Source organism: Diadema antillarum, unplaced genomic scaffold (genome assembly GCF_040938485.1).
Source record: "Diadema antillarum isolate AM-2024a unplaced genomic scaffold, OU_Dant_1.0 scf00000202, whole genome shotgun sequence".
Lineage (NCBI taxonomy): Eukaryota > Metazoa > Echinodermata > Echinoidea > Diadematoida > Diadematidae > Diadema > Diadema antillarum.
The window spans coordinates 1,165,032-1,178,880 of record NW_027271091.1 but is presented as its reverse complement, the minus strand read 5'-3'; the positions used below and the strand labels follow the sequence as shown (position 1 = coordinate 1,178,880).

Genomic DNA, 13,849 nt, shown 5'->3' with positions numbered 1-13,849 from the left:
GAGTGTGCGCTGATGGGCTCACAGACTCTTTTGTTCTACACAAAACCAGGCACCTGAATGGGATGACTGGGGTCCGCCAACTTAGAAATCTACTGGGCTCAGCTGTGATTGCTAATGTACATGTTCATACGAGTTTTATAGCAGAGCAAGCGCAAACTAAATCAGAAAAAATGTAAATAATACTATGATATATATGCATTTTTTTCAACAGAAAGACAGCAAATGATGATGGAATAAACTCTAATCTTTTTATCAAACCAACTTTTTTTTTTTGGGGGGGGGGGGGGCATTATAACACAAAGAAACATGAATTTAGGCCACGAAAGCAGGCACTCTTGTCTTCATTTTGGGAACATGGTATACCAGGTTCCTGTAAGGAACAGGTTAACTCATGGAAATCATGAAAGATGCTCAACAACAACAATAACACAAAGTGATTTTGGTGGTTGATTCTTTTTTTTTAAAGCACAGATTGTATTTATTTTATTTTAGAATCTGTCATTTCTGGTCATCAAGAGGGACAGAAAAAAGGCATGTATTTCTTGTATTTCTGGTCTTTTCTCTTTTAAAGATGTGTAGACCCGGTTCAGCGGAAATTGGTCTAAGCGTAAGCATTAAAGAGGAGTCCTTTCGTAGTTGTGTGTAGGGAACTTGCGCCGTCCTTCCGTGTACTCATTCGACTAAACTACCGGGTCTATGTACCTTTAAAGGGAGATGGTGTAGGACATGAGAATTTAAAGTCAGCAGAGAGGACCACACATTTGGATCTACATGCCAAGACTGTAATACACCTCAGATGTGTATGTCAATGGATGGATGGATCAATTGGGGAAGGGGGGGGGGGGGGAGGGGAGGGGAAGGGGGAGGGGGGAAGGGGGAGGGGGCAGGGAGAGGAAAGGGATCGGAGGGGATGGGAAAGAGTGGCTGTAGAAATGGGTAATCATGGCTGGAAACAGAACATGTGGCGGACGGGTCTTCCACAGTTTTCCACAGTGCATCAGCGAGTGGTTCCTCCCCAGGATGCAGCGGAGAGGAATGGCTCTTGAGCATCGTTCAGACGTTCTCCGGAGCTGTTTGCATCGTCCTTCCAGAGCCTCTCTGGTTGGATACCCAAGCTGCCGACTTGAGATTGCTCTACACGATTTAGAGTTAACGGTTAGAGAGATTGAGTGAGAGGGAAACAGACAGAGAGCAGAGGGGGTGGGGCAAGGAAAGAGAAAGAGGAGGGAGGGAGAAAAAAAAAAAGAGAGAGAGCTCATTCTGCACAATATACGATGGCTGGAGGGAGGGATAGAAATGAAGTAGAATAGAAAGTGCATTCATTGGACTTAAAGCTCTCTATTCCCCTGCTATTGGAGGTGCCTTGGAATAGGATGATGCTGATGAGTGGTCTACAGATCAGCTAGTTAATGGGAGGGAGGTCAATTTTATTGATTATCAAACATTTCTGACTCCCTAAATAATTTAGCAACAGTGTTGCTAACTTCTATTTTGATCTTGTAAGCACTTAACTCTGCAGGACATGGGGTGGGAGGGGTAGGGGAGACAATAGGCCATTTTATAAGAGGAAGTATAAATTTGTTCTATATATTGCATACAAAGAAGAATCATGTTAACCGATTCTTCAATTAAATCGAACTTCATTGTTGCCCATTGTGGTAAACTTGGAAACCAGGACCAGTGCAGGTCTGCCAAATAGAATTGCTTGTCAGCTAATATGTGTGCTGAATGGAATATGCTATGAATCCTACCCATAGACTAGGAGGTTGCTGATAGAAATCTAAAGCTGCTCAGTATTCTTCTCCAATTTGAGCTGCTTACAGGAGCCTGTTGTGTGAGTGTTTTCTAAAGCAGTAAAGAGATTCCCAATATTCTGCTACTGGCCAACCTACACATTACATAGTCTCCCTATGATACAGTTCCTTTAACCAAGAACAAACGCTGTGTTGTGAAGATTTGATCTAATTGCAAGCAGACCATGTAGCATATGTATCTCATCATCCCTCGGCTCCCTCAACCCAGTGGTACAGACATACTTCTTGTATCTCTTTTTTTTTTGGGGGGGGGGGGGGGCATTTAGGGATGATAGCACTGATAGAATGCCGAAGACTGGATGAAGAAGTCTCGTAGCATCCTCTGACAAACTACATGTTCGAAGGAAAGTGATAGATAGATAGATATGATAATAATAATAATAATAATAATGATAATAATAATAATAATAATAATGATAATAATGATAATAATAATAATAATAATAATAATAATAATAATAATAATAATAATAATACCAATATTAATGATCATAATAATAATAATAATAATGATAATAATAATAATGATAATAAGGTCTTATTTACCCAGGGTAGCCTCTTCAGTGTTGTCACTGCTCTACCAGAGGGCCCTGCTATTATTATTACCCTAGCATTGCCAGGTACCCATTTATACACCTGGGTCGAGAGGGACAAAGTGGGTAAAAACATCTTGTCCAAGGACGTAAGCACTGGGCGGTATTCGAACTTGGGTCCTCCGATCGGAAGTAGGGAGTCGTTTCCCCTATGCCACTGCGCCACAGATAGATAGATAGAATGAATGATAGATTGATAGATAGATCAGCAGACGATAGAACAGAGACTCCAACTCTCCCGTTTTCAACGGGAGATCTCCCGCCGAAAGCCCATTTTTGCACAATCTCCCATTCTCCCGTTAGAAATTTGATTTCTCCCGCTCTGGCTCTGTGTCTCCCGGTGGAAAGGATTTCTTACTTATTTCTATCGTATGTTGAAAAAATAAGCCTTAGATAGCACCAGAGAACATCTAGAATCCTAGGAACTTTGCGCTTCGCACACATCAACTTGGAGTCTCCCGTTTGCTAGGGGTTTCGGGCGGGAGAATCTCCAGATCAGAAGGTGCTTGGGGTTGGAATCTCTGATAGAATGAGAGAGAAAGAAAAAAATTGATGCAAAGCAAGATAGAGAGGTAATTATGATGATAATGATAATAATATTAATCATAATAATAACAATAATGATAATAGTAATAACAACAATGATAGTGATAATGATAATAAAAGACATTCATATTGCGTGGCTATGATGAAAATGTGCTCTACTGCACTTTACAAAATAACAGTCATGACAGGTTCATAATGCAAATTATGTAGTGCATTATCAAAAGAACATGAGTTTTCAACCTGGTCTCACAATCATGACTCTGTTTGCCTTGACAACAGGGAGAGATTATTCCACAATCTGGGAGCAGCATTAAAGATGAAGATCCTGTCACCAAGGGCAGACATGATTTCCCTGAGGGATATTTCATCAGTCTAATCATAACATTGTTATGATTACCCTTTTTTACAAACCATGACAAAGTGTGCATTTTTTGGTCATAATATCATTCGTGCACATGCTTTATATTGTGTTCGATGAACTGTCCGTATCAGATGAATGAAAGTCAAATTGACAACTTGTACCGCTTTGAATCATGTTTTCTTTTCTCTTTGATGGAAATAAATGAACTATTGAATTGAATTGAATTGAATTGAATTGAATTGAAACATTGTAGAAAGTTATAAGTAAAGATCGAAATGTAAAGACAGATTGATAGACAGATGTAAAGATAGATGGATAGACAAATGTAACGATAGATGGATAGGCAGATGTCAAGATAGATGGATAGATTGATAAATGTGGAGAGGGGGAGGGAAGAGATGAGAAAATAGTACAGAGGTTAATAGCCACTTGAAGGCTGGTTTTTAGAGTATCACGATAATTTACTCTGCATCTCTACTCTCCAGACTTATAATCAGGTAACCAATTACGTACTTCACGTTCACCCTCTCAACATCAGAAGACTGATGTATACAAGTAGCCACCAGTTGTGAAGGCGGTGGTTTCCACGAACTTTTAGCGGAAAGCTGATGACTTGACCCAAGACATACAAGTGTCATGTTACATTTGCTTCATCTGTGTAAGAACATGCCTTCAACTATTCTGTTTTTTCCTCTAACCCCCCCCTTTCTTTCTTCTTCTTTTTTTTTTTAAGTGCCCCCAATTTTCTGCCTCCCACTCTTGAGAAGCCATGTTGGATTTCTTGACGTCGTAATCGTAGATCATAAGTGTTTATTTGATATGTGCATTAGAGAAGTTGACATCGCGAGCATTGTGTATCCCGATCACTTGTCTGATTAAGAGTGTGGCCTTGCTCTTCAAAACATGGCATTTAATCTTAGATGCTTTAAAGGAAATAAGAATCCAGCCGGATAATTTGTTGCTTTGTATGAAAACCATTAAATTAGACAAGTAAATTAGTGCAAATGTGGTGGAAAAAAATCAGACACATATAAAAAGTTATGAATTGAAAAAGTTCAGAGAGTAGGGCAAATTGGCAAGTCTGTGTGATCTAGGTGTTAAGCAGCTCTCTATTTGTTTTGTTCACAAAATGTCACTAATTTTCATTTTTCTCAAATATTTGGGCACAGACAGAACTTATATCCACTGGGGGTGACGTGCCAAAACATATCACCCTAAATATATACCAAGAACAGGTCCAAAGAAAATTTTTGTTGTGAGAAAAATCACAATCGGGTGAATTGTTTGTGTGCAAACTGAATAGAGAGCTGCTATGTCGTATTTGTATTTTCATCCGAGGAGAAAATCCTGACTGCTAGGTATCAAGGATCTTATTTGGCATTCATGGGACCACATCCATATAGCTTGGCTACCCTCTGGATTATTGCTCATTTATAATGCAGTCTTATATTAGAGTAATCACTATCATGTGACACTTACCAAAGCAGCAGGTCAGGAATGTCGAATCAGGCTCAGCAGAACCCAAGATCGACACAGTGTGTATTCCTTTCGTCTGTAACCTCTTTGGCTGAACTTTTGTTTCTTTTTGTTGTCTTTTTATTTTCTTCGGTTATTGCCTTTTTAGGCTTTTAGTTGTTTTTGACTTGCTTTAGACTCGTTTTTATCATCAAGTCAGGCCATTAATTCCTTTCATTTTGCAGATTTGTACTGTGCACTGATGAGGCAGTATAGTGACTTACTGTAGTCATTACAGCCGTGCCAATATTTGAAAATTTTGAAGTAATAGTGTTATACAAAATAGTTGCAAGGCTTTATGCAAATAAGTCTTGGATATCAATGTAGACACGTCGTTTGAAATGCTCTTTCTTTTGTTTTGTTTTGTTTTGTTTTGGGGGGTATTGTACATACATGTATTCTAAGCAAATAATCAAGATTGTTAAGTGAAAGAAGAATATGTCATTTAAAATGTAATATTGGATAATTTTTATTTTAATCTCTGCCTGCATACAATGACTTAATATCTTCATTAGATATTCTATCATATGAAATGTTTCAAATTTCTTTTCAACTAGTAACATGTTGATAGAAATGACAAGATATAAATCAATATTCACATTGCCATCAACTCCTACCTCTACCCCACCCCCTTCAGTTCCCCATTTAACACCTGATAACTGCAGCGCACGAGTTTGCGACCGGTCTCAAATTTAGTGAAGTGAGTCAGGTTGTTTACTCAAGAAAGAATAATGAAGAAGCCCTCTTTTATGGAAAACACTCAGCCTGTCAGCAGACCATTACCAGCGAGCAGCGCACATGGGCCTCCCCGGGCACCCCCCAGTCCTACCTACATACAGAGTTGTACTAGTACTCATAGGTTCCAGCTATGATACCTGCATTAATGCACATGTGGTGAGAGATGTAGTAGCCAGGTGGAAATGATCTCCTGAGCAAGAGTGACTCAATTTGATTATAGAATTCTGCAGTAAAGACAGAAAATGTGCATATTTGTACCTGTATATCCTAATTTATATATATATCTATATATGTATATATATATATATATATGTATATGTATATGTATATATACATAGAAGTATTGGAACAAGTTCACTCGGTTGACAGCAGGTTCATCCGTATTTATTGCTACTCGGAGTTTCATGTCACCTCCATGAGGCGCAATCATCAGGCAATGATTAAATACATCCCAGAAATGCATTTGGATTGAGTTAACGCATTTTTAGCGCGTGATACCAAAACAAAAACAAAACAAAACAAACTATACGCGCTTGGACCATAGTGACCAGTGCGCACTTAATCATGTGCATTATTACGTATATCAGCCAATTATAAACTCCTATGATTAAACCGTTGGACAATGCATCGACACCATAAGTTTACGCGCTATGATCATAGTGACCAGCGCGTACTGAATCACATTCATTATTACGTATATCAGGCAATAATAATAATTACAATTGATCAATGCATCCGATTGACTTGACGCGCTTTATAGCGCGTGAGTGACACTATAACAAATTAACAAATTATCAAATTTGAGGATATCGAGCACTCTTCATAGAAGGATAGAATCACCAAGTGTATATATATACATATATATATATGTATATGTATATATATATATATATGTATATAATATCTATTTCTCTCTCGTTTTTTTTTCTTGATGGGGGGGGGGCTGTCTGACAGAGGGAAGTAAATGCTCATTATGACATCAGTTTCATCTGAAATTGCACATTGGGTAGCGCTCGAGACTTGCTGTTAAAACTTTTTTTCATGTTGTCTGAAATGCTTATACGATTTTGAATTTAACGCTGTTCCTTCAAATCACATTATTGTGACAGGCACAGCGATTTCTCTCCTTCCTTTATCTATGTCCTTTGTTGGTGCTGGAATGGTCACCAAATTGTGAAAAATGTAGGGTGAATGTAGATAGATGTGCAGTGGTTGGCCACTGTGTTATGCATGAGAAAGTTTTTCTTGAGGCGATTTTGTTGGTGCTGTTGTTCTGTAAGGCATTGGATCTTTAAGCCCCAGGGACAAGTAAGAGATTTTGCCTGCTGCGATAATGTTTCTGATGTGCGTTGGCGGTTCGCTTTGGAAATGATGACATTATCATCGTATACTTTTCCCTGGCAAAATCTCCGACGAATATGGTTGATAAATTGCACCGGCTAATGGTCTTTGCTTCTTCCGTTTGTGATTATGATCGAGGACTCATAAAAATACCACTTGAACAGTGGAATGGACAGAACTACCAGGTAAAGACAAGTACAATAATGGGTAGAGATTACTGAGACAAATATGCAGCATAAGTAATGCCCCTTTTAAGACAGGCACATGTTAGTACAGGAGTATATTTGATGGCAAGAGCAATTTTTTTAAAGATTATATTCTGCTAATTATGTGATATCTTTTAATCTCCTTTTTCATCCAATATCTTACAATTTGCATAATTGCTTGTTTTCTCAATATTTCTCATTCATTCTTTTTTCCTGCGTAAACTGACCATCGTTTTCTAAATCTCTCACCAATGTATTTACTTGGCAGTGCATTTCACCCAAAATGACTAGCAGGGATTATTAGATTCATGAATTTCATCAGATATGATATCAATAGACATAGTTTAGGCGAAGTTAAAGTGTGTTTCATTATAGAAATCTTCAAAACACACAAGCATGTGAAGGTAGCATGCTTTGTGCTCTCAAATTGTAATCCTGAGGAAATTTTGTCTGTGGAATGAAGAATACTGTAATACTAATATTGTACACAGTTTTCACCGTCTTGTTATGATGAGAATGGTGGCTTCTTGTATAGCACATAGGTCTGCCTTTTGATGCTCATTGCACTTTAATACTAATACATACATGACATGAAAAACAGGAACAGAAGGGCTATTGAAAAACAAATTGAAATACAAGTAAGGCATGACTAATTAAAGGTTGAATAAAGAACATTTCAAGTTTGGTTTGAATTTTCATGTTGCAGACATTTGACAAAGGGTCTTTTGGAGATCATTCCAGTCATTTGTCATTTGTAAATGACAAATTGGGGGCGCTGTGGCATAGTGGATGCGAATCCCGACTTCCATTCAGAGTATCCAAGTTCGATTCCCGACCAAGTGCTCACATCCTTGGACAAGATGTTTTTACCTACGTACCATGTCCCTCTCGTCCCAGGTGCATAAATGGGTACCTGGTGACACTGGGGTAATAATAATGGCAGGGCCCTCTGGTAGAGCAGTGGCAACACTGAAGAGGCTACCCTGGATGAATAAGACATTATTATTATTTTTTTTATTTGTTTAAGATAGCATTTGTTTTGGCCCATGTAGCAAAAACTCAGATTTTTTTTCCATTCAATTTAGTACCTTTTGATGTCAACCACAGTTTGAATTTGTCTAAACATAACTGGAGTCCATCTGACCGTTTGACATCAACCCCAGTCTGAGATTGTCCAAACATAACTGAAGTTTAATTCTTGCTTCCAAGAGTGATGGGAATGAAAGTTTGGTAGAAGCAAAAAATCGGATGTCATCTGTATAACAGTAGCAGTTGATGCAGTGCTTTAGGGAGGTATTTCCAGTTGGTGTTATGTACAATGGAAAAACAATAGAAGTGGGCCACCAGCCGAACCCTGGGGTACACCAAGCTTAACTTTAGTTTGCTCCGAGCGGAAATCACTAACCTTCGCATTAGCACACTAAGTTCAGTCTGTCAGATATGATATCAAACCAGTTTAGGGCAGTTCCAACCACGCCCATGGCTTTCAGACGCTGTATTATGATCTTTTGATCAAGAATATGAAAGGCTGATGACATTTATCGTAGCATAACAGGAGCAGTGATATTTCTTGGATCCATTTCTCTCAATATTTAATCAGTTAGGTTTGTAAGCAGCAGTTCAATATTGTGCCCAGACCTGTTTTCGAACAGACGGGAGTCAAAGGATGTTTGTTTTGAGATAATGTATCCAGTAGTCAACTGATTAAAAACAGCTCGGTCTACTGATTTGCTGAGAATCTGAAGGGATTCTGGATCTAAATTTACCTCTCTGGGGTTGGGCGAATAATGGCTGTCTTCAAATTCTGTTGAACAGTGCCTACACTAAGATTTGCATTGATCATGCTCGTTACAGTAGGTGCTGTTGCCAAACTACATTTCTTCGCTAAATCAGTTGGAGGGGGAGCATATTCACATGATTTGCTCAGTATCCCTTTGATATTAAAGCTTTTGCACGAAAGGCATGTGCCGAGATATTAAAAGAACTGAATGAGTCAAGACAATAAACATAGACATAAGACAGCAATACTGTGCAATTCAAACTACCAAGAGTTCCAAAAGCTTTGTCAGGAAAAAAAAAAAATGAATTTTTTACCCAGCTCCTGTCAGTCTTATATCAGGCAGAATTGATGGTGTTCTTTTTGGAATATTATTTACAATGATTTCCCAGTGTCTTTTCCACATTCTTCAATTTGTTCTGAGTTTTGGAGTGTCTGTGCCACCTTAATTAAGGTATTGAAACCAAAATGTAGTTCTTGGAAGGGCTAAAAATTCATCTTCCATCATTTTAATTTGCTTCTATTACATTCAAAGGGACTGCCAAGAAACTTACTTGACTGACGCAATTTGCCATAATGATGGAGTGTTTTGATGTCACAAGTGTAGAATACTTTCGATTGTACCACATGACATTTATTCCAGAAGGCTCTCCCTGTTAACCTCGCGTTCAGCATTGTGGGACAAAAGAATGTAATGTGATGATCGAATGTGCCCGTGCAGTGATTATTTCGAACAAGCTGCATGCTGGCATGGAAGATTGATAGATATTGTTGTGGTCCAATTTGTCGATTACCGATAATCCATTGTGAAAATTTATGTAGCAACCATGATGGGGTAAGCTCCCAGATTGTGGACTTACTGTGAACCTTTTTGGCTAATGTTACGCATTTTTGTCATTACCCGACTAAAATATTATTACAGCGCTATTTCAGACATTTCTTATGCATATGTTTACATTTCAGAGCAGTAATGGAAAGTTCTGGTGGCATACAAGAACTATGTTTTGGCTTTGATAATCCTGAATGTATTTTTTGTTACGAAAGACTTGTCTGTAAATCTCTTGCTTTGTCATGTGCCCTCTGTTTTGTTTAATACAACCTATTTTTTTTTCCCACATAGTCTCGTGGGGTAAGCGATATGGAAAGTATTTGATTAAAGGGTGTTCATCTGTATTGTCTTCTGTACTTTCAAAGCACAGGAAGTGCAAACTTACATTCTCTGTCCTGTCTCTGGTAGGCAGGGACTGCAGTTGTGAGTTAAAATCAGCTACATTTTGGGATAATTTGCCCATTTCATGCTACTTCTTTCAGCACATGTGCTGTTGGCCAGGAGAATGCACATTCTCAGTGTCAGTCAGTGCCAGGTGCATTGAGAGTGTGCGGTCTGCAACTTCCTGATTCTTTTCCTCATATCAGTATTTTCCAGTCTTGTATTGGTATCTTATTAACTTTAGAATGTATCAATATTTGAGATAAAGAGAATGTTGTCAATGTTCCACATCATATGAGGACTGCAGCAGCATATATTTCATTTTTTTTAAACCCATTTTCAAGTCTTTGGGCATATTTCTTGGAACTGTTCCCCTTATGATGGGATATCGCATTGAATGCTGTTGTAATTGAATTTATCCAACTCGAAAAGATATCTGTGTGACTTATTTTAGTATGAATGAATTACTCCTGTCTGGGGGCAACACACTCTCCACAAAATATTACTTGTAGAAGAGCCCCAATGTCAGCGAAGCTGGTGGATATTTCACAATGCAAATTGAAGCGATGCGCCCGCAAGTAGATCAATAGAAGATCAATAGTGGGGGACTTGGTGAAGGGACTTTTGGAAGATTTTAATCTCGCATGTTTGACCAGATATGACTTATATTATCGGCAAATGGACAGTGGTCTTTGGCCATGGATTGTAATGAGGTGCAGATAGCAATATCGCCGACTAGGAGCCGCTGCAGGCAGTTTTAGTAATGAATCTAATTTGTCGGCAGATGCCTTTCATTCAGTGTCATTGAATTACAGAGAGACTTATTGCACAGCACTTCATGAATTTCAAAGTGTATAGCAAACAAGTGAGATCATAGATGTCGAACCTACTGTGTGCCCACGCACCTAGATTTAACTTGCTTTATCTTTGTGTTTGCATGTGGTTTACAAACAAAGCAGAACAAGACAAATGAAACTTTTTTTTTCCTGATTTGAAATTTGGCAAACCACTGCGGTGTAACAGGTGCAGAATTGCCACACATACAGCAGTCATTGCTCTATACAGGAGGATTCTAGGAGCTTAAAGGGATGGTTTACTTTTGGTTGAGACTGGGATTCAGGTTTTAACTTTTTGTGAGGTAATTAGAAACCACTTATATGAAATATTAAAAAGCATACAATGCTAAGAGGAATTTAAAGTTTATTTGATGTAAATCAGTTTTGAAATGACTGAATAATCCGAAAACATAGAGGTCCTCATAAAATGTGGGACCTACCTTTTATTGGGACCACTTTGTTTTACTTTGTTTTTTGACATCTCAACCATTTCAAAACTGATTTAAATGAACTTTGAAGTTCTCTTAGAATTGTATGCTCTTAAATATTTCATACAAGTGGTTTCTAATTATCCTGTAAAAAGTTTAAATCTAAATCGCCATTTCAACCAAAACCATACCATCCCTTTAATGTCATTCTTTTCAGAGACAATCAGTTACAGAATTACCTTGGCAACTGGTAGAGAAACCTGTTCCTTATGGGAACCTGGTATGCCAGGTTCTCAAATGTAGCCAAGCATGTCTGCATTCATGGCCTAAATTCATGTTTATTTGTGTTATGCTGGCCAGAAAAATGACTTTGATCAAAAGGTTAGAGTTTCTTCTGTAAATATATGTTCTTTTTCTGTATCCAAACTGTGTGTAATTTTGTCTACCCGCAATTTACCTTCTTCAAATGTTGTAGTGCATTTGTTTTGCTATAAAACTTGCATGAAAGCGTGCATAGCCATCAAGGCTGAGCTCACTAGATTTTGACTTTCACTGACCCCACTTAGGTGCCCTTCTTACAGTGTATAACAAAAGAGTTTGCGAGTCCATCAGCACAGGCTCTATTCATATCACACATCTGATTAACATTTTACATTGTTCGATGGCACATGCAGTTGACCGTGGAAAGGGGATACATGTATCAGGTACTGTTTGACTGCTTTTGCACAGGCGGATTACTAAACTTGTCTGTTGTTTGACGATAGGCAAAAAAGAATCTTGTTTGGAGGCATTGAAGGCTCTCAGAGAATTGTGGGAAGAACAGGTTAAACTCATGGATATGCTGATGTGCATACAATGTGTAAGTACTAGTACCTGAAAGATAATATAGAATGTGAACCAAACATGATCTCACCAGAACTGAGTGAATATTACCAAACTATGGATATCATTATTTCATGTTCAGAGCATTCGCATGACATCATTACCGTATTTTGTACTTACGCTCATGACAGAAATCATACGTCTGTCGTTCATCATTTGCAGATGCATGCTGTGACTCTCAAATGACATTACTGACAATTTCTCTTGATTTCAATCACAATTTGATAATGCCAGCATTCCTTTTTTCTTCTCCTCCTCCTCCTCCCTCTCCTTCAGAATTCCGACATTCTAAAGAGAGTAGATCTGGATGCGCTCTTTGGCCAGTACTGGGATGTCTACATCATCAGTTTACTCCTCGGTCTCAACATCATGCTGGGCGTTCTGGTCCTGGCTAGGAGGAACTACATCTGAGACTCTCAGAGTACATCCCTGACACCACCTCCAAGCCCCTTTATGGGTTGGGTTTTGTTTTGTTTTTTTCACCTTTTATTGTCTTCAATAGCTTCTCATCACATGTTCTGTCTCCTAGATCTTTGATTTGTCATGTGACCTCTTTAACGCCCACATCTGTGGATGATCCGTCGTGACTTTGATTCAGTGAGTTTGGTTGTTTGTTTGTTTGTGTTGTGCACATTCAATACTCAATACTCTGAAGTACTCCATTGCTGGTTCTCTGCATCTTTTTTTTTTTTTGTTTTTTTGGTCATTGTTTAAGTTGAGAGTATGCAGAAAGTAAGCTAATGTAGTGAGGGATATTTTCCTGGTGCTTTTGGCCCCCCTTTTTGGAAGTGAAAGATAGACAAATTCCATACCTCTATGTGGTTTAATTTTTACTGACAAATGCTTGATATGTTGTGCATTATTCACACACCCCCCCCCCCCCCCTCTTTTGTGATTTGTTCCAGTGTAAAAGTGAACAAGATGTATTTCTTGACATATAGTCAGTCTTTGATTTGAAGGTTTGCGTGAACTACAATTCAAAATGATCTTGTCACTTTAGCAAGCATTCAGTGAGACACCAACCCATGTAAAAAGTCAATACTGGCGAATCCCAATATAATGAAGTCTTTGGGACTGACAGTTCAATATATTGTTGTAGCCAGATGGTTAAGTATATGGAGATATTTAGATAATATTTTTGGGACCTGAATTTTTCTTTGTTGTAATGAGGAATTTGTCATGACCGTGTTTGTGATAATGGGAGTGCACTATAGAAATGTATTTAAACTGCAATATCCGATTACAGCTGTAATTTCATTGTGTCACCATTCATTACTGTGATAATTTCAGTGAATTTAGAATTTGATGGAAAAGCTCTAACTTCAATATTCCATCACAGTGTTATGTTGAAATAAAATGTCAAATTGCAGGCATTGTGTGTAACTGGATATATGTATCATTGCACGTGATTCATTATGATAATTTGCAGAATCAGGAAACAAATTGTATGTTGCAATCAGATTTTCGAAGAAGGGTAAAGTTTATAGAGTTTATGTTATACTTTATTCAGTGTGAGTTGATTTTTTATTCTATACTTTTCAGTTAATCATTATTGATTGAATTGAGAAAACGAAAATAAGGTGGCATTTTGTAGATAGCCAC

At 38.1% G+C, this 13,849-nt stretch overlaps 1 protein-coding gene across 1 annotated transcript in view; it reads left to right on the top strand.

The window, feature by feature from the left end:
• Positions 1–12,658, top strand: part of LOC139723915 (protein sel-1 homolog 1-like) — a 79,957-nt gene extending 67,299 nt beyond the window's left edge. Inside the window, exon 18 of the mRNA XM_071635120.1 lies at positions 12,524–12,658. Within this exon, the coding sequence (XP_071491221.1) occupies positions 12,524–12,658 (135 nt within the window). The remainder of the gene's footprint in view (positions 1–12,523) is intronic.
• Positions 12,659–13,849: the final 1,191 nt, after the last annotated feature.